This window comes from Lissotriton vulgaris, chromosome 7 (assembly GCF_964263255.1).
Source record: "Lissotriton vulgaris chromosome 7, aLisVul1.2, whole genome shotgun sequence".
Lineage (NCBI taxonomy): Eukaryota > Metazoa > Chordata > Amphibia > Caudata > Salamandridae > Lissotriton > Lissotriton vulgaris.
This window is the reverse complement of record NC_141695.1, coordinates 92863103-92887572: the sequence shown is the minus strand read 5'-3', so window position 1 is coordinate 92887572 and position 24470 is coordinate 92863103. Positions and strand designations below refer to the sequence as shown.

Below are 24470 nucleotides of genomic sequence, written 5' to 3'. Positions count from 1 at the left end.
CTATCCTTCACTACCTGCAAAGGCTAGACAGAATATTGCTATTCTACGTTGTTTGCAAACAGTGAATATCTCAAAAAGGAGCTACTCTAACAATCAAAAAGGGAGCTACCCTGACAATCAATCAATCAAACAAACAGTGGGGAGAAAAGATAGGCACGACAGATTACAAAGGGGGACAAAAGTCCGCGTTACCCACCCTTCACTGTCCACAAAGGAAGATAGAGTATTTGTACTCTTCCACGTTTGTAAGCAGCGAATGTCTCAAAGAACCATCATCGTTTCGCAATTTGTCGTTTTTACACGACCTTACCCGGACCGCATGGGCTGTTTCTCGTCTTCCGCTTCCAGCGCCCGATCGTCCTCCAATCTCCGATTTTGCTGCGGCACTCCTGATGGTTACCAGTCAGGACCATAGATCACTCGAGAGAGGTCGATTCGGAACCAGTGAAGTTCGGATGATCGGCTGCCAGACGAGGGTCTATCAGGCAGGAGCTCTTTCCCGATTGTTGCAGTCGTTCACTCTGTCGTCAGGACCTCTCCCACTGGATCCACGTGTCGCTGATGGGCCCCACGCTTGGCACGCCAATTGTTAAACAGGAAGGCAATCAATGAACAAAATAACCTTAAGTATTGCCGGGCAATGTCGCCTCTTAACCCACAAAGTATTATTCAATAAAGAGGCAGGCGCTGGAGACTTGAAGGCAGGAAACAAAGGTTTATTCTCTCCGGAGGAGAACACATCAGATCAGACCAACAGGGAATCTTCTTGAGGTGCTCTAACTGCATCTCTGAGGCCTGGCCTCTTATACACGCATTTATGGCAGGAAGACATTCTTTATTACAATAAAGGTACTTTGAAGTATGAAAGACATCCCCGGAATCTTCCGCTTCAGGCCCGTTCTCACACACCCTTACAGTGAGAATCCCCTCCCCAATCACAATACAGGATTGTTATCAGACGGCAGGAACAGCAGGGCATTCCGCCGATTCCCGGAATGCGTGTGGTGTGACGGATCTCATGGGGTGGGGGCCTTGATCTACTGTAACTCCTTTGAAGAGGGGTGATTCTTTACAGTTGGGGCCATAAACTGCATCCGTAGGGCTAGGTGATAGCCTGGGACCGGCCTGGACAATTGGACACGGAGGAAGAGGAGTGTCAGAGGGTGCGATAATAGGATGAAAGGGAGGTGTCGGGCAGGCATGGGGTGTGATTCTCAGGGAAGAGCAGCGCAGATGGAGGGGGTTTACGGCCCATGCATGAGAGAGAGAGAGCGGGGGTGACCAGTGCATGGGGGAGATGCTTGCGAGGGTGGGAAGCCGCGCTGGGGATCGGCGGTGTCAGAGAGTGGGTCTGATCAAGGCATCTAAAATGGCTGCCGTGCACGACAAAAATGTGGCATTGGGAAAATGGCAAGATGGCGGAGGTAGTGTTTAGCAATACGAATTAATTTTCCACAGTGGTGGTGGTATTGGTGGTGGTGGTATTGGTGGTGATGGTATTGGTGGTGGTATTGGTGCTGGTGATGGTGGTTGTGGCTGTGGTGGTATTAGTGGTGATATTGGTGGTGGTATTGTTGGTGTTGGAATTGGTGATTTTGGTTGTTTTAGTGGTGTTGGTGGTATTGGTAGTAGTGGTATTGGTGGCATTGGTGGTATTCTTAGTATTTTAGTGGTGGTGGTATTGAATTGGTGGAGGTGATGGATTGGTGGTGGTAGTATTGGTGGTTTTGGTATTGTTGATGGTGGTATTGGTGGTGGTAATGGTGGTGGTGGATGTATAGATGGTGGTGGATGTGTTGGTGGTATTGGTAGTGAAGGTATTTGTGGTATTGGTGATGGTGGAAGTGGTGGTATTGACAGTGGTGATATTGGTGGTTGTGATAGTATTGGTGGTGGTATTGGTGATGGGGGTATTAGTGGTGGTACTGGTGGTGGTATTGGTGGTGGTGGTATTAGTGGTGGTATTGGTATTGGTGGTGGTGTTATTGGTTGTTTAATCGGTGGTGGTGATGGTATTGGTGCTATTGGTATTGTGGTGGTGGTGATGTTGGTATTGGTGGTGGTGGTATTGATGGTGGTGGTTGTATTGGTGGTGGTGGTGGTATTGTTAGTGGTGGTATTGGTGGTATTGGTGGTTGTGGTGGTATTGGTGGTGTTGGTATTGGTGGTGGTATTTGCCGTGAAACCACCTGGTGAAAGTGTGCTTTATAAATAATTTTAACATAACATAACATAACATTGGTGGTGGTGGTATTGGGGCTGGTGGTGGTGTTATTGGTTTTGGTGGTGGTATTAGTGGTGATGGTATTGGTGGTGGTGGTGGTGGTATTGTTGTTGGTGGTATTGGTGATGGTTGTATAGGGGCTGGAGGTATTGGTTATGGTTGTATTGGTTGTGCTGGTGGTGGTATTGCAGGTTGTATTGGTATTGGTATAGGTGGTGGTGGTATTGGATTGGTGGTGGTCATAGTGTCAATGGTGGTATTGGTGTTGTCAGGTATTGGTGGTGGTGGTATTGGTGGTGGTAGTATGGGTGGTGGTATTTGTGCTGGTGGTATTGGTGGTGGTGGTGGTATTGTTTGTATTAGAGGTGGTGGGATTTATAGTGGTTGTGTGGTAGTATTGTTGGTAGTTGTATTGGTATTGGTGGTGGTATTGGTTGTATTGGTGGTGGTGTTTGTGGTATTGGAGGTGGTAGTATTGGTATTGGTGGTGGTGGTGGTATTGGTTTGGTGGTGGTGGATTAGTGGTATTGGTATTGGTGGTGGTGGTATTGATGGTGGTGGTATTGGTGCTGGTTGTATTAGTGGTATTGGTGGTGATCATATTTGTGGTATTGGTGGTGGTATAGGTGCATGTGGTATTGGTGGTGGTTATATTGGTGGTGGTGGTATTGGCAGTTGTGTGGGTATTGGTGGTGGTGTTATTGGATTGGTGGTGGTCATATAGACGATGGTGTGTTGTGGTGGTGGTATTGATGGTGAAGGTATTGGTTGTATTGGTGGTATTTGTGGTTGTGGTATTTGTATTGGTGGTATTGGTATTGCGGTGGTGGTGGTATTGGAACGGTAGTGGTGGATTGTTGGTAGTGGTATTGGTGGTATTGGTGGTGGTGGTTTTCTTGGTTGTGGTGGTATTTGTGGTGGTGGTATTGGTGGTGGTATTGGTGGTGGTGATGGTAGTTTAAGTGGTGGTTGTATTAGTGGTAGTATTGGTGGTGGTGGTATTGGCGGTGATGGAGGTGGTGGTATTGGTGGTGGTATTGTGGTAGTATCAGTGGTGGTGGTTTTGTTGGTGAGGGTATTGGTGGCAGCATTGGTGGTGGTGGTATTGGTGATGGTATTTGTGTTATTGGTGATGGTGGAGGTGTTGATATTTGTGGTGGTGATATTGGTGGTGGTGATGCTATTGGTGGTGGTGATGCTATTGGTGGTGGTATTAATAGTGGTGGTATTAGTGGTGGTTCTGGTGGTGGTGGTATTAGTGGTGGTATTGGTGGTGGTGGTATTGCTGGTAGAATTATTGGTGGTGATGGTCTTAGTGATATTGTAATTTCTGGTGGTGGTATTGGTGGTGGCAGTATTGGTGGTTGTATTAGTGGTGGCATTGATGGTGGTAGCATTGATGGTGGTGGTGATACTGGTGGTGGTATTGGTGGTGGTGTTGTTGGTGGTGGTATTGGGGTGTGATGGTATTGGTGGTTGTGGTGGTATTGGTGGTGGTATTGGTGGTGGTATTGGTGGTGGTGTTATTGGTGGTGGTATTGGTGGTGGTAGTATTGGTGATGGTGGTATTAGTGGTGATGGTATTTGTGGTATTAGTGGCAGTGGATGTGGTGGTATTGGCGGTGGTGGTATTGGTGGTGCTACTGATGGTGGTGGTATTAGTAGTGGTATTAGTGGTGGTGTTGGTGGTGGTGCTATTTGTGGTAGAATTGGTGGTGGTGGTATTGGTGGTGGTGGTATTGTTGGTGGTGGTATTAGTGATGTTATTTGTGGTAGTATTGGTGGTCGGGTGGCATTGGTGGTTGTGGTGGAGTTGGTGGTGGTATTGTTGGTGATGTTGGTGGTAGTGATGTTGCGGGATTATGCTCATGCACATAACTGTGCACAGGAACCCAGGACCTCAGTGAATTTTGGTGTACCAAAAAACTCACCTTAGTACCCAGAACCCCTAACTGACTAGCATCAGTGTCTCATTAGCTCTCCGTCGCACAGCGAAGCTACCAATGATTAGACAGCCCAGAACATGCCAATTGGGGTACTCTCAGGAATGGTGGGAATCAAGAACACTCTTTTGTTTTATTCGCACTGCAACATGAGACACGGAAACATTTAAAAATTTTATTTTATCGACGTGCTCTAAGATGCAGTATTTTTGCTGACATAAGCAGGCATATGATTCAAAATAATACAATCAGCATTGTTACAATATCATAAAAAACGAAGGGAGAAATCATGTTATGATGATAGTGGAAACAGGTCATATAGTGCCTTGTGAACCACCCTCCCCTTCTAGGAACTAGGTTTTATAATAATAGAAGGTCTATTTGGCTTGAATACCTCCAAGATCAGCAGTGGTGAATCATATCACATGATCACCAAAACTCTCTCACTGGAAAAGGTTTTCTCCAAGTGTTCTCAAACCATGCATGCAGTGCAATATTAAACGCACTAGAATTTCAGTTAGCTGCAGCTGTTCTTGTGTTGTGTCTAGAGCGTGGGTCAATCAACCTGAATAACAGCATACATTGTTATGGTGACCTTGACGGCTTCTGCACGCAGTGTACAGACTAAGGTTGCGATGTAAGTCTAGGGATGTTAAAAACAAGCTGTTCTCATGCAAGGAAAATCAAGCAGTTTAACTTACAACAACAGTTACATGTAATGTTGTGTGCAAAGCTGCAAAGTAGCATAATGGCATTTAAAATTCTAATAAGCTTATGCTAACATAGAAATGTGTGCAAGCAGGGTCCTGTCTTTACTACACCCTCCCCTGATCGGAACACGTACAAGAATGGGGGTAATTTAGACACAGAGTTCAAGTTCGAGTGAGGACAGAACCAAGATCAAAATTTGCCAAACTGGATAATCGGAAGCAATACGTTCGAAGTAGTAATGAAAAAAGTAAGAATTTACGAGGGGCGGTATACAGCCCATCACGGAAATAGAAAAAGTTCAAAAACTTTTGAGTACAGTACGCGCTGAAGCTAGACATGTGTCAATTCAATCCATTGACGTTTATGCACAGTACGTGGCAACTGCCTCCAAGAGGAAGTCATTGTTATCATCAGAATAATTCAGCCATCCAATTTAATAAAGGGAAGGAACATACATGTTCTTCGATAGCGGGAGCCTCTAGCACCATCAGATGACAACTTGCTTGTTCTTCGAGGTAACTGCGTTCCAGGAAGTCATGTGCAGCCGCACTTATATTCCAATTCCCAAGGACTCCATGCACAGCTGCATAGGCCATAATCCCAATACCAGAACAGTCCAACTCATGAGCTACTAAGGGACTCATTCGCTGATAATAATCCGGGTTAAGAAACACTGTATTGCACTATCCATACACTCACCCAATCATGCAGGCACTATCCATTCATTCACCCAATCACCCAAGCACTATCTATGCACTTGCCCAATCACCCAGGTACTACCCTTGCACTCATGCAATTACCCAGGTACCACCTTGCTCTCGTCCAATCACTCAGGTGTTACCCTTACACTCATTTATTTACTCAGGTAGTAGCCTTGCATTGATCTATTCACTCACACACTACCCATGCATTCATCTGTTCACGCAGGTACTAATCATGCACATATCCAAATACCCAGGCACTACCCTTCTACTCATCCATTAACCCAGGTACTACCCATGCACTCCTCTATTCACCCAGTTTCTACCAATGCACTCATCCATTCACCCAGGCACTACCCATACACTCTTTCATTCACTGACCCATTATCCATGCACTCATCCACTCAGGCACTACTATTCTTGCATGCATCCATTCACTGTGGCACTAACTATGCACTCCTCCATTCACTCAGGCACTACCCATGCACTATCCTTGTACTCATCCATTCACTCAGGCAGTATGCATGCACTCATCTATTCACTCAGCCACTATCCATGTACTCATCCATTTACTGAGATACTACCCATATACTCATCCAATCACCCAGGCGCTACCCATGTACTCATCCAATCACCCAGGCACTATCCATACACTCACCCAATCACCGAGCCATAATCCATGCACTCATCCATTTACTCAGACACTAACCTTGCACACGTCCATTCACTGAGGCTCTACCCATGCACTAATCCATGCATCCAGGCACTACCCTTGTACTCATCCACTCACCCAGGCACTATCCATCCACTCACACAATCACCCAGGCACTACCCTTGCACTCATCCATTGACTCAGGCACTATGCATGTGCTCATCCATTCATTCATCCACTACCTATACACTCATTCATTCACTGAGGTACTACCCATGTACTCATCCAATCACCCAGGCACTATCCATAAACTCACCCAATCACAGAGGCACTATGCATGTACTCACCCAATCACCCAGGCACTACACTTACACTCATGCAATTACCCTGCCATGCTCATGTCCCATGTCGACTATGCTAATTTGCGATACTTTGGCATCCCCCTTCACTCATCAAAAAGACTGCAGATGGTACCAAATCAGGCCACACGTCTGATTGTTTATCAACCTAGGCACCATCATGTCACTCCTCTCCTAAAGAAACTACATTATCTTCCAGTGGTTCAGCGCTGCGCCTTCAAGGTTGGGTGTCTTATCATTAAGTACCTCAATGGAAGAAGCACTGCATTTGTGAACAACTTGATTACCAAGCACACTCCCGCACACAATCTTTGTTTGGCCCATAAGTAACTCTTGTCCATTCCCTCTTTTAAATTAAAGTGCACTGGTGGTGCCAGATTTGCTATCTTTGCCCCCATATTTTGGAACTCCCTCCCCTCTGAAACCTGCTTCTGCACCAATCACCTTGGCTTCAGAAGCCTTCTTAACACTTGGCTATTTCGACAGGGCTTTTGAATAACACTTTAGGACTTAGGTATCATTCAAAGTAGCGCCAAGATACCACATGGTGTACACGCGCTTTACACATTTTTTTTAACATGACATAACTACCTTGCACTCATCCAATCACTAAGGCGTTACCCTTCCACTCCTTCATTTACTCAGGTACAGCCCTTGCAATGATCCATTTACTCACGCACTATCCATGCAATCATCCATTCACTGAGGCACTACCCCTGCCCTCATCCAATCACCCAGACACTATCCATACACTCACCCAATCACTCAGGCACAATGCATGCACTCGCCCATTCACCCAGGCACTACCTTGCACTCATCCCCTCATGTAGGCACTACTCATGTACTCATCCAATCACCCTGGCAGTACCCATGCACTCATCCAATCACCCAGGCACTATTCATACATTCTTGCAACCACCCAGGAACTATCCATGCACTCACACAATCACCCAGGCACTATGCTTGCACACATCCTTTCACTCAGGCACTACCCATGCACGCATCCATTCACTCAAGCATTATTCTCGCACTCATCCATTCACCCAGACACTACACATGCACACATCCAATCATACAGGCACTACCCTCGCACCCATCCTTTCGCTCAGGCTGTACGCATGTACTCATCTATTCACTCAGGCACTACTCATGCACTCATCCAATTACCCAAACTGTACCTATGCATTTATTCATTCATTCAGGCACTGTCTAAGCACTCCCCAATCACCTAGGTGGTATCCATGCATTCATACAATCACCCAGACACTACCCTTGTACTCACACATTCACTCAGGCATTACCCATGTACTCATTCACTTACCCAGTCACAACTCAAGCATTCATCCAATCATCCAGGCATTCTCCATACACTCACACAAGCACCTAAGCACTACCCTTACATTCATCCATTAACTTGGACACTATGCATGCATCCATCCATTCACTTAGGCACTAGCTTTGCATTCATCCATTTACTCAGGCTGTACCTATGCACTCATCCATTTACTCAGACACTACACGTGTACTCATCAATTCACCCAGAAACTACCGATACACACATTCAATCATCCATGCACTGCCCTTCTACTCATCCATTCACCTAGGCACTACCCATACACTCATCTATTCACCCAGGCACTACTCATGTACTCCTCCAATCACCCAGTCAGTACCCATGTACTCATCTAATCACCCAGGCACTATTCATACATTTTGGCAGTCACCCAGGCACTATCCATGCACTCACAATCAATCAAAACATTTATAGAGCATGCTACTCACCCGTGAGGGTCTCAAGGTCCTAGGGGGAAGAAGCAGCTACTGATCGAACAGCCGGATCTTAAGAAGTTTCCTGAAGGCAGTAGGTCCTGGGTCTACCTTAGGTGGATGGTGAGGGTGTTCCAAGTTTTGGCAGCAAGGTGGGAGAATGATCTGCCCACAGTGGTCATTCGGCAGATGGGTGGGATGGTGGCGAGGGTGAGGTCAGTGGAGAGAAGCTGGCGATTCGGGGTGTAGAAGGTGAGTCATTTGTTGAGGTATGCTGGTCCGGCATTGTGGAGTGCTTTGTGAGTGTGTGTGAGGAGCTTGAAGATGATCCTCTTGTTGACTGGGAGCCAGTTTACGTCTCTCAAGTGGGACGTGATGTGGCTGTGGTGGGGGATTCTGAGGATGAGGCTTGTGAAGGCATTTTTTTATGAGTTGGAGTCTTTTCTGGAGTTTGGTTGTGGTTCCAGCGTAGAGGGCATTGTAGTAGTCCAGCCTGCTGCTGACGAGGGCTTGGTAGATCTTGCAGAGCATGTAGAGGGTGTTGAAGCAGGAGGAGGAGACAGCATTGACTTGCTGGATCATGGAGAGCGTTGAGTCCAGGATGAAACCCAGGTTGCGTGCGTGGTTGGAGCGTGACAGGCCAGCTCCCAACATGGCTGGCCATCAGGAATCGTCCCATACCGAGGAAGTGGAGCCAAGGATGAGGACCTCCGTCTTGTCAGAGTTCGGTTTCAGATGGCTGGTCTTCACCCACTCTGTGAAGACCTTCATTTCCTCGTGGAGGTTGGATTTGGCAGTGGCCAGGTCCTTGGTGAGGGAGAGGATCAGCTGGGTGTTTTTGGTGTATGAGATGATGTTGAGGTGGTGCACTCGGACGATGTTGGCGAGTGGTGCCATGTAGATGTTGAAAAGGGTCAGGCTGAGGGGAGATCCTAGGGGTATGCTGCAGGTGATCGTGGTGGCTTCGGATCTGAATGGGGGGAGATGGACTCTCTGGGTTCTGCCGGTGAGGAAGGAGGTGAACCAGTTCAGGGTTTTGTTGTGGATCCCTGCGTCGTGGAGGCCTGTGCATAGGGTGTGGTGGCAGACGAGGTTGAAGGTGGTCGAGAAGTCCAGGAGGATGAGGGCTGCAGTTTCGCCATTGTCCAGTAGGGCGGCGATGAGGGAGGTTTTGGTGCTGTGATTGCTGCGGAAGCTGAATTGAGAGGAGTCCAGGATGTTGTTCTTCTCCAGGAAGTGGGTTAGTTGTCTGTTGGCATTCTTCTCAATGGCTTTTGCTGGGAACGGGAATAGGGAGATGGGTCGAAAGTTCTTGAGTTCTTTTGGGTCCGCCTTAGTTTTCTTGAGAAGGGCGTTGACCTCGGTGTGTTTCCATCTCTACGAAAGGTGGCTGTCTCAAAGGAGCTGTTCATGATCTTTCAGAGTTCGGGTGCGGTGATGGAGCTTGCTTTGTTGAAGATGTGGTGGAGGCAGGGGTCGCAACGAGGGCCAGAGTGGATGGTGTTCATGAGTTTGATGTTATCTTCATCGTTACCGCTGTTCACTGAGAGCAGGAGGTCGGGATGTGTGGTGGGTGTTGAGTCGGGGGTGTTGGCTTCTATCGTTGGTATCTGGGTGTTGAAGCTGTCATGGATGTCTGCAATCTTACGGTAGAAGAAGGTGGCCAGGGAGTCGCAGAGTTCTTGTGACGGAGGGATGTCATTCATGCTGGAGTTGGGGAAAGCGAGTTCTTTCACGATGCTGAAGAGCTCTTTACTGTTGTGTGCGTTGTTGTCGATGCGTTCTTTGAAGGAGGTCCTTTTGGCGGATCGGATGAGTTGGTGGTGCTTGCGTCTGGCGTTCTTGAGGGCTTCGTGGTTGTCTGGTCTCTGGTCTTGACGCCACTGTGTCTCGATTCTTCGGTCGGTTTGTTAGGAGGTCTGGAGGTTGGCGTTGAACAAGATGGCTCTCATGTGGGTGAGCCTGTTAGAGGGTTTCCTGATTGGTGCGATGGTGTTAGTGCAGTTGTTGATCCATTGTCCAAAGCTGTGGGCCGCTGTATTGGTGTCAGAGGGCTTGGATGGAGGGTTTTGGGTGAGGGTAGTGAGGAGCTGGTCTTCGTAGACTTTGTTCCAGCTGTGGTGTGGGATTCTTTGCAGTTGGATGTGCGCAGTGTGTTTCTTGAAGGAGAAGTGGATGCAGTGTTGGTCAGTGCATTGGAGTTCGGTGGTGTGGCTGAAGGTGACGTGGTTGCTGGCAGAGAAGATGGGGTCGAGCATGTGTCCGACGGAGTGGGTGGGTGTTGTGACCAGCTGTTTGAGTCCGAGGATGGCTAGGTTGTCGATCAGGGTTGTGGAGTTGCAGTCGTTGGAGTTCTCGAGGTGGAAGTTCAGGTCTCCGAGGAGGATGTAGTCTGTGAAGGCGAGGGCATTCATCCTGATGAGGTCTGCGATGGATGCGCTGAACTGTGGTCCAGTTCCCGGGGGTCTGTAGACAAGGGTTCCTCTGAGGGTGGTGTTGTGATCGACGTGGATCTGGAAGTATAGGTGCTGAGGGAGTCTTCAATGTTGGTTACAATTCTGATGGTGTTCTTGTGGACAATGGCGTTTGTTGTTTCGGTCCCTGTGGGTGATCTTGTAGCTGCCTGGGATGTCTATGTTGGGGTCCGAGAAGGCATTCATCCAGGTCTCTGTCAGGAAGGCAACGTCCGGAGAGGTTGAATTGAGACTGTTGTGGCCTGCTATGGAGGGATGGGCAGGATGTGCCGGTGTGCACTGGCTGGAGTAGCTGCAGTTTCGGCAGGTGAAGGGTCCGTGGGTGAGCTTCGGGGTGGCCTGAAAGCAGGTGGCGGGTCGGCCGGCGTTGACTGCGTGGAGGCGATTGGAGTCATATCGGTGTTAGGTGTTGTGGCGCTCGCGAGGGACAGGGGGTCTGGCACTAGGCACGGTCCTAGTTCTGAGAGGCACAGACGGGCTTGTCTTAGGCGCGCCTTCGGTGTGACCGTGCAGCTATCGCCATACAAGGAGGGGAGGGACACAGTGCTGGGAGGCTTGAGCGCAGCGGGATGCTTCGAGAAAATAATGCATCGAGCTACTGCATGAGATGACAGACGCCGCTCGGCTCTTGCAGAGAAAGCCCACATTTCCTTTGATTCGGGATTGACCTTCCGGCTTCCCTCCAGGGTGTGATAATTTCCTCCTGCAAATCCAGACCCCCTTGTCCCCCTTCCTCCCTTGTCTTGATAAAGACCCGCCGTGACCACCAATCGGGGCACATCAGGGTTGAAACGTCAACGCACAATATTGGTCAAGAAACCTCCGGGAACGGGCACAGTAACCATCTGTTTCCTTGGAGCATTAACTCAGAACTCTGACCGCCAAACCAAAAACATTTCCTCCCCTTTCCCCCTTGTACAATACTGTATAAATTTGTAGATAAGTGTCACTGAATTATATTGCACTATTCACTTTGTTCACCAACAGTCATTCGTCACATGTTTTTAGCATTTATTAAAACTAAAATGGAATGAAGTAATTCCGGTGTATTGTAATTGTGACTTTTTACTATATAAAAGCTTTGAACTACATTTGTTTTCAGAGAGGTTTAATTGAATTTAATTGAACTTTATTTGTTCTATTGTGTTATAAGCTAACATAGCTTTTCCTTAAAGCAATTCATTCTGCCACCCAACAGAACCACTTTTGTCTTTAATCGAGAAAATAATGCAGGCACAGCGTTATGGTCTGCGAGGGAACCAGGCGAGACAAACAAGCCAAGCACCAAAATAAGGAGAACCGAGCAGGCAGGAGATTTGAACCTGCCTAGGATGGGACGAAATGCCGAGCACAGACAGGCGGAGCTGTGGGAGGAGAGCTGATCTCTGACCAAGGGTCAGGGGTCTAGCTCACGCTCTCTGCAGCGGTCACCAAATAAGTAGGTGAGGGGAGATGTGCGACTGGGAGGCGGGAGAGGGCGGGATGCGGCAGGAAATAATGCAGGAACAGCGTTATGGGCTGTGGGGGAACCAGGCGAGAAAAACTAGCCAAGTACCAAAATGAGCAGGGCCCAGAAGGGAGGAAATTTAAACCCTGCCTTGGAGGGGACCAAAGCCGAGCGCAGACAGGCAGAGCTGCTGGAAGAGAGCTGATCTCTGAACGAGGGTCAGGGGTCTAGCTCGCTCTCCCCGCAGCGGTCACCATATAAGTAGGGGAAGGAGAGTGGCGTGTGGCTGGGAGGCGGGAGCGAGGCGGGATGCATCAGGAAAATAACGCAGGAACAGCTTTATGGGCTGCGAGGGAACCAGGCGAGAAAAAACAGCCAAGCACCAAAATGAGCAGGACCCAACAGGGAGGAGATTCGAACCCTGCCTTGGATAGGACCTGACCAAACACAGACAGGTGGAGCTGTGCGAGGAGAGCTGGTCTCTGACCAAGGGTCAGGGGTCACACAATCACCCAGGCACTATCCTTGCACCCATCCATTCACTCAGTCACTACCCATGCACTCATCCATTTGCACACATCCATTCACTCAGGCAGTACGCATGCGCTCATCCATTTACTCAGTCACTACCTATACACTCATCCAATGACCCAGGCACTACCCATGCACGTATTCATTCACTCAGGCATTATATATGCACTCATCAATTCAACCAGGCATTACCCATGCACACATTCAATCACCCAGGTACTACCCTTGCACTCATCCATTCACTCAGACACCATACATGCATTCACTCAGGCACTATCCATATAGGTGTCCAATGACTAAGGCACTTTGCCTCCACTCTACCATTCACCAAGACAATACACATGCATTCATCCATTCAATAAAGCACTATTGATACACTTATCCAATGACCCAGGCATTACACTTGCACTCATCCATTCACTCATGCACTACCATGCACGCATGCTTTCACCCAGGCGCTAACCATACACATATTGAATCACTCTGCCAGTACCCAGGCACTGCTCTTCCACTCATCCATTCACTCAGCCACTACCCCAGCACTGTGCAATCACCCAGACACTAACCATGCACATGTCCAATCACTCAGGCACCATCACACGAGTACCATTTTTTTTGTAAAGTTATCTTTCTTCTAAATTGATCACAGAAAGAGAAGTTAAAACAATATTTTACTGAATATTTAGTCTTAAGGTGAATTTTTTTAGTATGTGAAATGCCTTTACTGATGACAGATAGATTTGCCACAGTAAATGCAACAATATTGTGCCAACTTACAAAATTGTTTTAGAAAATGATGTACTTTATTATAAACACATAGGAAATCAAAAAATTAGTGGTGCATTACATAAATATAATACACAGTATCCAATTATAGAAAGAAAGAATGAAAATCTTAAAGGTTTAAATAATAAAAATGGACGTTACAATTAAGAAATACAATTTAAAAAAAACAGAGAAACTGAAAAAAACAAGGTTACAGGGACATTATAGTTAGAAATTAGCATTTAAAAAAACCTTAGAAATTCATTGAAAAAAACAAAGGTTACCAGGACTTTATGGTTAGGAAATAGAATTTTTAAAACCCTTAAAATTCACGGAAAAAAACAAAGGTTACATGGCCGTTATAGTTAGGGTGATATTTCACTTGTACAAAACCAGAGAAATTCAGCTGTTATAGTTAGCTGAGCTAACTATAATTTGCGCCCTCACAATGCACTGCTTATGACCTCACATATTATATCACTCATGACATGGTCAGTGACATCACTAATGACATCCTAAATTACATCACTGATGACATAACCCGGGTGACTGTGAGTGTTTCTGAATAGTTCATGAGTTATAAATATACATACACCAAAGTGCTTTAATGAATCAGTTGGTATATGAGTGCCTGTATGGATGATTTAGTGAGTGCGTGACTGACTGTATTAGTGAGTGAGTCGTTTTTGAGCTATTATCGGAAACCAAATTTGTATATCTTGGTGTATGTGGTACTTTTGCATTACCTTAGTATATATGTTTAAAACTCATAAACTTTAAGAAAACACTATCAATGACTGGATGATGTCATCAGTGATGTCATTTGAGATGTCTTCAGTTACGTCATGAGTAATGTCACTGACCATCTCAAGAGTGATCTAATATGTGAGATCATAAGCAGGGCATTTTGGGGGAATAAATTATAGTTAGCTCAGGTAACTATAACTGCTGAATTTCACTGGTTTTGTACAAGTGAAATCTGAGCTTAACTATAATGTTCCTGTAAACTTTGTTTTTTTCATTGAACTTCCAAGGTTTTTTAAATTCTGTTTCCCACGTATAACAACTGTGTATCTTATGTTTTTTCCACTGAATATCTAAGTATTTTTGTGCTGATTGTAATGCTCAGTGGGAGGTTAAAAACAGTGCCTGGCCTGGCATTGTGCAGCCCACACGCAAGCTGGCTGCTCCTGCTCCCCTTCCTCCTTGCCATCCATTGTCCAAGTCGATGACCCTGCTCCCTCATTACAGCCATTTGTGGCTATTGCTCTGCCATACTACCCTTCCTGCCCGCCCTAAACAGTTAGCTTGTTGCCCCATCCACCTCCTCCCTACCCTCTGTGGTCCGAGTCCATTCACGAGCCCCCTCCCTCCTGCCCTGCATAGTTTGATGTGTGGCCACTGCCCTCCATTAAGCTTGATGTCCCTGCCCACTCCACCTGCCCTCTGTTGCTCAATTCTATGCGTGATCATTCCCCTCCTGCTTAACCTCTGTACTTAGCTTGCTGCCCCTACTCTCTTTCCACTTTCCCTCCAATGTCTGTGTGCATGTCCCTTCTCCCTCTTTTCTGCCGACCATATCCCATGAATCTGCCCACATTCCTATTTACTCTGAGTGTTCTTTTGAGCTGCCACTGCCCCTTCCACCTGCCTAGCGTGTTCAGTTGGCTGTCGCCTGTCCCTCCACCCCCACCCTGCCTGTTCAGGTTCTAAGCTCCAGCCTCTTTCTCCTTCCTCCATTTCCCATTTTGCTGCTACTCCCTTATGCCCTCCATACTCCATTTTGCTGCAACAGCTCCTCCTGCCTGGCTTATATGGCCTGTTATGAAGCCTCTTCCGGCCCTCTTTTGTGTTTGTCCAGCTCTTAGCCCTCCCTTCTGTCCTCCATGGTCCTTTGTGCATACACCTGTGTGTTAGACTTGGCCCTTCTGGCAGGTTCACCCCTGTACTTTTTGCCTGGTGTTATTAAATATTTATAGTGATGTCTTGGTTTCTGCGCACTTTCATTGTGTCCCAGTGGAAAGTGCGTGCGCACCCTGAGTGCGTGGAGTGAGGTTGGCCAGCCCTCCCATAGGAATGCATGGGGAATGTATGTGTCCCTGGTAGTTCCTGATGCGTGAGGTGTGCATGCTCAAGTTTGGTATATGCGAACTTGTGTGATTGAATGCTTGGCAACGATGTATGTGGCATGATTGTGTCTTGTGCGGAGGTGCCACTTCTAGGAGTTGGCATATTAGTGTAAAATGTGTCTGGCGTGTGATTGGCTGGAGCTGGCTGGGATGCCAGGCTCCATGAGTCATGATGGGTCTGCCCGGTGGTGAGGGTGATATTAGCATACTGATGGCTGGAGAGGAGTGCACCTGGGTCCTGGATGAGTGTTGTGGTACTACCCTGAGAGCAGGTGGGGCCTACCTTAAGTGGAGGGACCCTGTTCTACAGTGGGAGGGTGCAGAACTCTGGAAGGGGGTCAGAGGGAGTCTGACCCCTGTACATCTAGTGAGTGTGGACTCCCGATGGGAGAGTTGTGTTCTGGAGGGTGTTTCAGAAGTAGAGGTAGGGTGGGGCATTCTTGTCCATGACCTCTGGTCAGCCTGAGGGTGCGGACCCTAGGTTGAAGGATCAGTGGTAGTTTGGAACTGCACTGAGAAAGGGAGTGGAGCATGGCTATGTAGGCCAGGGGTTAACACCCCCCACTCTGTGGATTGGCAGGGACCAGTGGTATTTGGGTGGCCTAGGGCCTGGTCCTAGCCGTGGACAACTAAGGAGTACCAGTGGGGTAGCCTAGTTGGGCCTGTTTTTTAAGTATGTGCTTGTATTATGGATCAACAGGGCATAGAACCAGAGGGTGTCCCTGCAGCGCTGGCCCGCGTCCGTGTTCTATCGCCCAAAGCAGGGAAGTCCATCACAGTGGTGATTGGCTTACCCTGCGTTTTGGCTGGAAGGGGGTTGTGTTGGACTTGGCCCTTCTGGCAGGTTCACCCCTGAACTTTTTGCCTGGTGTTATTAAATAATTATAGTGATGTCTTGGTTTCTGCGCACTTTCACTGTGTCCCAGTGGAAAGTGCGTGCACACCCTGAGTGCATGGAGTGAGGTTGGCCTGCCCTCTCATAGGAATGCATGGGGAATGTATGTGTCCCTGGTAGTTCCTGATGCGTGAGGTGTGCATGCTCAAGTTTGGTATGTGCAAACTCGTGTGATTGAATGCTTCGCAACGATGTATGTGGCATGATTGTGTCTTGTGCGGAAGTGCTACTTCTAGGAGTTGGTATATTAGTGTAAAATGTGTCTGGCATGTGATTGGCTGGAACTGGCTGGGATGCCAGGCTCCATGAGTCATTATGAGTCTGCCCGGTGGTGAGTGTGAGATTAGCATGCTGATGGCTGGGGAGGAGTGCACCTGCGTCCTGGATAGGGCTGGGCTTCCCCACACAATGCTGGCTCCGCCCCCTTTGGTGTGTCTAATGACCCTAGCCTGCCTAGTGAAGAGTGAGGGGCTGAGCACATCAAGAGAGCTCCCAAACCAGCTGCGACTGGTTCTTCCCCCTCCCTGCACCTTTAGACAAAGGAATTCAATGTATAAAAAGAGGCTGTAACCTCTTGAAAGATGTTCTTGTTCTTTTTCCCAACTTGAATCTTACCAGGGGTATGCTGCTGCTGGGGCCCGGGGGAAGGCTTGCCTTCCTAGGCCCTTCCCAGCCCCTGGACTGCTGGTTTCCTGGATTGCTGAATAACTTTGTTGGGTCTGGACCTTGCAGCTAGCGCTGGAGAGCGCTTTCTCTGGACCCTCTTGACCCCCCTAGCACTGGGAGCGTGGTATTTGCCTTTATAGCGCTTGGGAGTGCTTTGGTTGTTGAGGCCGGTGCCCACCCGGCATATTCCCTTTTCGCGGCTGCTATGCCATTTTTTGGCTGATTTTACAGTCCCCTGGCAGGTGCCCACACTGCCAGGGACCTTGTGCTTTATTTTCTTCACTATCGCTTTCGGAGCGCTTTATTGATCTTTGCAGCCGGTGCCCACCCGGCATTGCCCCGCAAAATGGTCCCCGTCGCCGCCTGGCCGAACCCGAAGTCAGGCAGGCCGGGGCGGGACCTTAGGACACCAGGAAGCAGCTTGCGGCCAATCCTGGCGCGGCCTGCCGGAAGAGCTCTGGCGCGAGGAGAAGAAACTGGCCGGCCCCCCAGAGAAGTGAGGGAGGCATGCGCAGGGCTCTCGGAAGTCCTACGAGAGCCCCGCAGCCCCGGAGAAGAGCTGCAGAGCCGAGGAGCCACACTGGGAGCAAAGAGGAGTGCTGCGGAAAGAGCCCCGAAGAGTGGAGGCTCTCCTGTAGCCACCGCCAGCCGAGCCCAGTGAGTGTTATCAGGTGGGGGGGAGAGCTCCGGACCTTGCCACAGTGCCACCGAGCGGCCCCACTTGGTCAGCAGGGCCGCTCCAACGAGAACCCCAGTGAAGCTTCACCTTGGAGGGGGGCATTTGTTTAGAGTCAGAGAGGCCCCACCTTGTAAAGGGCCATTGTCATTTTGAGTCCCCAGGAGGGGGACTCCAGCAAAGCGGGGGCATTCTTTCTCCGAGTCCTCAAGGGGGGGACTCCTCCGATTTCCCCGCATCTTTGTGCCAGAGCCCCGAGAGGTTCTAGGCACCCCATTTGTTCTTTGAGAGCCCAGAGAGGCTCTAGGGGGCATTTATTTGTCTTGAGTCCAGGAGGGACTCCAACCAGGGGCACATCATTATTCAAGAGCCCACGAGGGCTCAGGGGGCATAAGTCGTTGGGAGCCCAGAGAGGCTCCAAGCCAACCTTCATGTTTCAGAGCCTGCAAGGCTCCAGCATTGCCCCCATCCTTGTCACACAGCTGCCCAGCACTTCGTGGACAGCTGCTACATTTAGGCCCTGACATTGGGACACAGGGCGTCCTAGCCCCAACAAGGCCAGAAGGCCTAGGGACAGTCACAGGTGGTGACTTATGTGAGTTTGGCACAATTGTTCTTTTGCTGCACCTCTGAATGTGTTTTTATGCGTCATGTACCTTGTTTTTACACCGCTGAATGTAGGTTCTGCATCATGTATTTTCCTGCCCTACACCTCTGAATGTATGTTATGCATCATGTGTTATGTGCTTAAACCCCTACAGGTATTGTGATACTTAGGTGGTTGTTTTCTCCTAGTACACATGTTGCTAGTGAGGTCCTGGTTCCCTGCGTGACCTCTCCTAAGGTGGTTAGGGTTGCGTAGGTGGTACTTACCTGGTACCAGTAGTTACTGGTTGTGTGCTACATGAATATTTGGTGGTTAACTATCTCCAAGGGCTTGATACTGAGCTCGTTCCCTGACCAGAGTCCCAGGACCAGTGGACTCTATTGTGCCTTCCCTGACAAATTGCTGGGACTTGTCTGATCTCCCTGGGCCTCGCTGAAGTGTGCCTCGCTCACTCTCCTCGGCAGCTCGTGCCCGGCCGCCCGTCCAAGCCTCGAGCCGCGCCGCTCTCCCCTGAGCCATGCCGCTTCGCTGGGCCGCCCGCATCCTGCCTCCCCCTCCGTCTCTGAGCCGCACACATTGGTTGCCCCAGACAGATGCTTGTAGCTAGCCGGCCGCCCGCTCAAGCCTACTAAGGAGATCACTCGCATTATCCCGCACAACCAGGACGTAAGGTACTGTCCGATAGGCTCTATGTTCTAAGTTCTAGGCCTACAAGAATGGTATTCTAAGTTCTAAAAGTGCATATTCCTGACAGTGGTCCACGTGGCCCTGTCCTGTACATATCCCCTGTAAATTCTGCACGTGCCTGTTGGCACATTGTAAAGTGTGTGTTTTTATCCAATGTGTTTTGGTATAATACAAAGGCTATTTTTATATATAACCTTGTTTGGAGTTTCCTTTATGGTGGGTCTTGAGTGTTGTTGCTGGGTGCGCGAGCAAACACTTAACTCACATAGCCTCCAAGTTTAGCCTTGCTGCTCGCGCCACGTTACCTAGAGGGTGAGCAGGGGTTATCATGGCGTGTAACTCCCTTGCCCTGACTTAGGAGTGGTGGTCTCTGACTGACTTTGGTGCAAGCCCTGGCCAGGCAGGGATCCCATTTCTAACACTGTCCCCTCCCTCTTGCCCACTATGGCTGTTGTGCTGCTACTAACCCTCCTGCTTGTCATGCTAGGTCTTCTGTGCTGCTATATCCCCTACCACCTGTCCTGTGTAGTAAGTGTGCTGCCTCTGACCCCCTCCCACCTTTCCTTCAATGTCTGTGTGTATGCCATTGTAGTCTCAGTGTGTATGCCATTATAGTCTCACTGTTGCCCTCCATGTTGTGTTGTGCTTTCAGTACCTATCCTTCTGCCCTCCATGGTCAGACTGCTGCTCCTGCCCTGTCACCTTGCCCGGCCTCCTTTTTCCATGTGTAGACCCCATTCCCTCTATCTTGACATGTCTGGTCTTTTGTCGTAGCCCTGCCCCATTCCTTCTGCCCTTTGTGGTCCGTTATGCTGCATTTATACCTTCTGTCTGTCCAGTATGGTCAGCTTGCTGCCCTTGACTCTTTCCCCTCTTTCCCCTCTGCTCTCTCTTGCCAATGTGCATGGCCCTGTCCAACTCCTATTGGATTAATCTCTGTTGGCTTCTCAAGGATGAAAGACCAACAGAGGTTGAAATATCAAAACATATGTTACTTTCCTATACCATTTTATTTTCTTATTTTCTGGTTTGTTTTACCTTCTCCATACACCTTTTTTAATATTATTAAAATCCTTTAGTCCTTATTAATAATACATGCTATGTAATATGTACAACACTTTACTTAGCAGTGCTTTAGTAAATAATCACCAAATATAAAATACGTTCAATTAGCACTGTGATTGGACTTAGACCTCCCACCTAAGCATTGGTTGAAATGAACGACGTTCGATGTGTGTCAAAGAAAAAAGCATTTAAAAGATTCCATGAAAAACAACTCAGAAGAACTGATTGGATTGACTTGTAGTGACTGATTCTGTAACTCATGCCAGGTTATGGGAGATCCTTGCGGACCTAGGGGTGGACCCAAACATAATTGTCTTTCTGCAGTGTTTTTACGAGGGAGCTTCTGCCAGCATCAGATACGGGGCGGAGGGTCAGCGCACAGCAGGATTTCCTGATAGAAGAGGGGTCAGGCAGGGCTGCGTACTGGCCCCTTTCCTTTATAATTTATACATTAATGGGCTGGCTGAGGCACTCTTAGAGAGTAAAAACAAAATGCAAAGATAGTCGTGATGTTCCTATAGGAACATCGCGACTATCTTTGCATTTTGTGTTATTTGGGCATGTCGTGTATGGACCTTCTGCTCCGATAAAGAGCAGTAATAGCCCAGGACTCCTCCTTTTTGATACTAACTCTTAGAGAGTAGGCAAGATTTTCCTCAAGCAGGTGGGAGACCCATACCGGCCCTTCTATACGCTGACAAAGCTGTTTTATTGGCGCGTATAGGAAATGGTTTACAACGGCTTTTGGACAGTTTTAACACTTTTATGCTTGACTTGGGTCAAAATATCAATTTTCCCAAAACATTCATAATGAGCTGTGGTACAGGGACTCGTAGGGACACGGGCAGGAACATCTGCATGGATGGTAGGAAGTTAGCATCTACGAACACTTTTTCGTATCTCTGTGTCCTCTTCACTCAGAACGTTACATGGTCCCTTGAAGTTGAGCTGAAAAAACTGGCCTTCAGTAGATCAACTAGCGCCCTGGCCATATTTGCAAAGAAACTGGGCAGGAAGTCGCCTGGCAAGCTTGTGCAGCTATATAAGGCACAGTGTATCTCAGCAACGATATACGGGGCAGGGGTGTGGGGCTTTGCCAATTCCCTCCCTTTACAAAAGGTGGAAAATGGCTTCCTCCTGTACATCCTTTCCGTCCCCCCTGGTACGTCCTCCTTTGTGTGCCACGATGAGCTGGGTCTCCTGTATATCTAGCAGACCATATCAAACTTGAGCCAATACTCCTCTGGCACAGGATTTGGGTTAGCGATCAGACCCATCTAAATAGAGATATCTTGCATGACAGTCCTAGGCTGGATGGGGTGTTGAAGATTCCCTGGCTCAGGTTTGTCTATTTGGCTACTTCCCCTCTTAAGACAGCAGGGTCTTAGGCAATGTCGTCCATCGCTCATTGTCTACAACTCTTAGAGAACAAACGTGTGGCCTGGAGGGTATCCAAATACTTGAAAGGGTCCCGTGGCAGAGGAAAAGTATGTCATTCGAGCTTTGGGAGGCCTCTTCTTAGGTGATGTAGTGGGATTTGAAGTGTTCTTGGATTTTAAATTATCTACATTTTTAATGATTATGTGTCTTTGTATTTTACCTTTTCTTTTTAATATGTACATTTTAACTAATAACTTTCACTCTAATATTTATTGAATGTGATAGGTGCTTTTATGACTGTAACGTTCATGGTCGAATAAAGCTAACTATTGATTGATTGAGTGATTGATTTATTTTCTGTGTCAATTCAGCAGTGAATGAAAAATGTAAAACTGCGCAAAATGTTGTGGGTGGAAGCAAAATGTGAAAGACATGTCAGGAGAACAGTGGCTGGGAGGGCTAACCTACTACTAAGCTACTGGATGAAGGAGGTGACCCAAAACCTACTCTCAGTATAGCTATTCATAACATAAGTTCTTTGGAGTGCCAGATCTAAACATAGATTGGGAACATCTAATACCTATTTGAAAGCCTTTTGCCCTTATAATTATGCATAGGGTCACAGCTATCACCTAAGTTGCAACACTTTAAAACTTTTCTTATAAGTGCATGTGTGGATTGATATTGTCTTTTTGATGAGTTTTGAACAGTTACAACTATATTCTAGCACGTCTATAAGTAACCAACATATACATCAGCAATAGATATCATGCATCCTAGCCATTGTCCCAAGAAAATAAAAAGAAAGATGAATACCAAGAACAAGCTGCAATTAGAATTGCAATTAGAACTGAGGTTTGTCTTTATTTAGTTTCATCAATTCAATAGGTTTCTTCTGATTGTGAACATTTGACCTGTGACTGCTAAACATGAGCATCCATTCTCCCACCCAAAACAGTGAGGGGCACATTTATCAAGAAATCACGCAGTGCAGCAAGCCCCCTTGCTGCGCTGCTCTGTGGGAAAGGGAAATGGCAGGGATGATCCATATTTAACATTATACAGCACATTTGTATATGTTCCTTGTCCTAGCGTGCAAGGGCACCTGCGTTGTGAGCTGGAATACTTTTGTGCAGGAAGGGACACTTTCCTGCCTCTGAGGCATTTCCTTATGTGCCGGAGAATGCAGCACACATAGAAAGGAGAAATAAAGATGTTTTTCCTCATCACACCTCACCTGGGGAGGTTTACAATTTTGACGCATTCCCAGGTCTACCACTAATGGTAAATCTGGGAATTTGCCAAAAACCATGGGTGGATGCTTGGGGACACGCATGCTCCACCCATGGAATGCCTCCCTGCGGCAGAGTAAAGCAACACAGCAATGTGTGCTGCATTGCGTTACTCTAGATTTATCGAGCCCTTCAGGACCATGCATGGCTTGACAAATCTAACTTAGTAGTTACGCTGCTCTATCACTGACTTGTGTTGTGCAAGGGAGACACACCTCTTTGCTAAATATGCCTTTGGTGTTCCATATTGACATTCATTTTTTTCATTGATTGCAGATATTGTTGATCTACCAACACCAGAAGACTGCATTCCATTACAAATGGCAGGACACAATCAATCTTTATCGGCTGAATTCATCATTGTGGGTTTCTTCGATTTTCCCCATCTTCTAGTTCCACTTTTTTTGGCCTTTTTGATAATTTACTCCTTAGTACTTGTGGGGAACCTTCTTATTATGGTGATTGTCTATTCCAACACACAATTGCACACACCCATGTATTTTTTCCTAACAAACCTAGCCTTTACTGACATCACTTACACAACAATCATTTTCCCATACATGTTGGCTCATTTCTTTCTGGCGGGAACACACATTTCTCTAAAAGGATGCTTGCTGCAGATGTTTTTGTTCATTTCCATGGTGTCTACGGAAATGTTCCTTCTAACAGTCATGGCTTATGATCGATATGTGGCCATTTGCAATCCTTTACGGTACGTGACCACCATGAATGATGTAGTTTGCATGAAGCTGGCTGCCGGATGTTGGTTAATTAGTTTCATAGACCCAATACCACACACCGTCATAGTATCTAAGCTATCATTTTGCGGGTCTCACACAATCAACCACTTCTTCTGTGATGTGCCAGCTGTAATAAAGCTTTCATGCAGCCTTACTCATGTTGTTGAGGCAGCAAACTACGTCTTGGGTACTCTAGTTGGAGTTGCACCTTTTGCTTTAACTATCGCATCTTACATTAACATCATCTCGACAATCCTGAAAATCCGGTCTACAGAGGGGAGACGCAAGGCCTTTTCCACCTGTGCCTCCCACCTCACTGTGGTTATATTATTCTATGGAGTTATCTGTTCCACGTACATGCGACCAGCATCAACGGCTTCAGTAAAATACAACAAAGTATTGTCTCTGTCATATGTTGCTTTAACTCCACTATGTAATCCCATTATATACAGCCTGAAAAACACAGAATTTAAAAACACCTTGAGGAAGATGCAGTCTACAAAATAGCATTTAACAGAATGTGTGTTTTTATCTTCTGGGGCATATATATTGCATTCATGCATTTTATGTATTACCAAAGATTTTTTCCAGAATTTGATATCTTGTATCCTTGATATTTCTGGTGCTATGTGAATATGTTGCATGTTCTTGTGATGCAAACTCCTCATCTTTGTTGTGCCAGGATTCCATTTTGAGTGAGATAAGACCATGTAAGAGTTCACTTTACTACACACCTGTGGATCTATTTCCAGTACTGTG

The 24470-nt window shown here is 47.4% G+C and overlaps 1 protein-coding gene across 1 annotated transcript; it reads left to right on the top strand.

The window, feature by feature from the left end:
* The first annotated feature begins 23291 nt into the window (after positions 1 to 23291).
* Positions 23292 to 24218, top strand: LOC147700888 (olfactory receptor 5V1-like). The gene has a single exon (XM_086928527.1). It carries the CDS (start codon positions 23292 to 23294, stop codon positions 24216 to 24218), a length of 927 nt encoding a protein of 308 aa, XP_086784653.1.
* Positions 24219 to 24470: the final 252 nt, after the last annotated feature.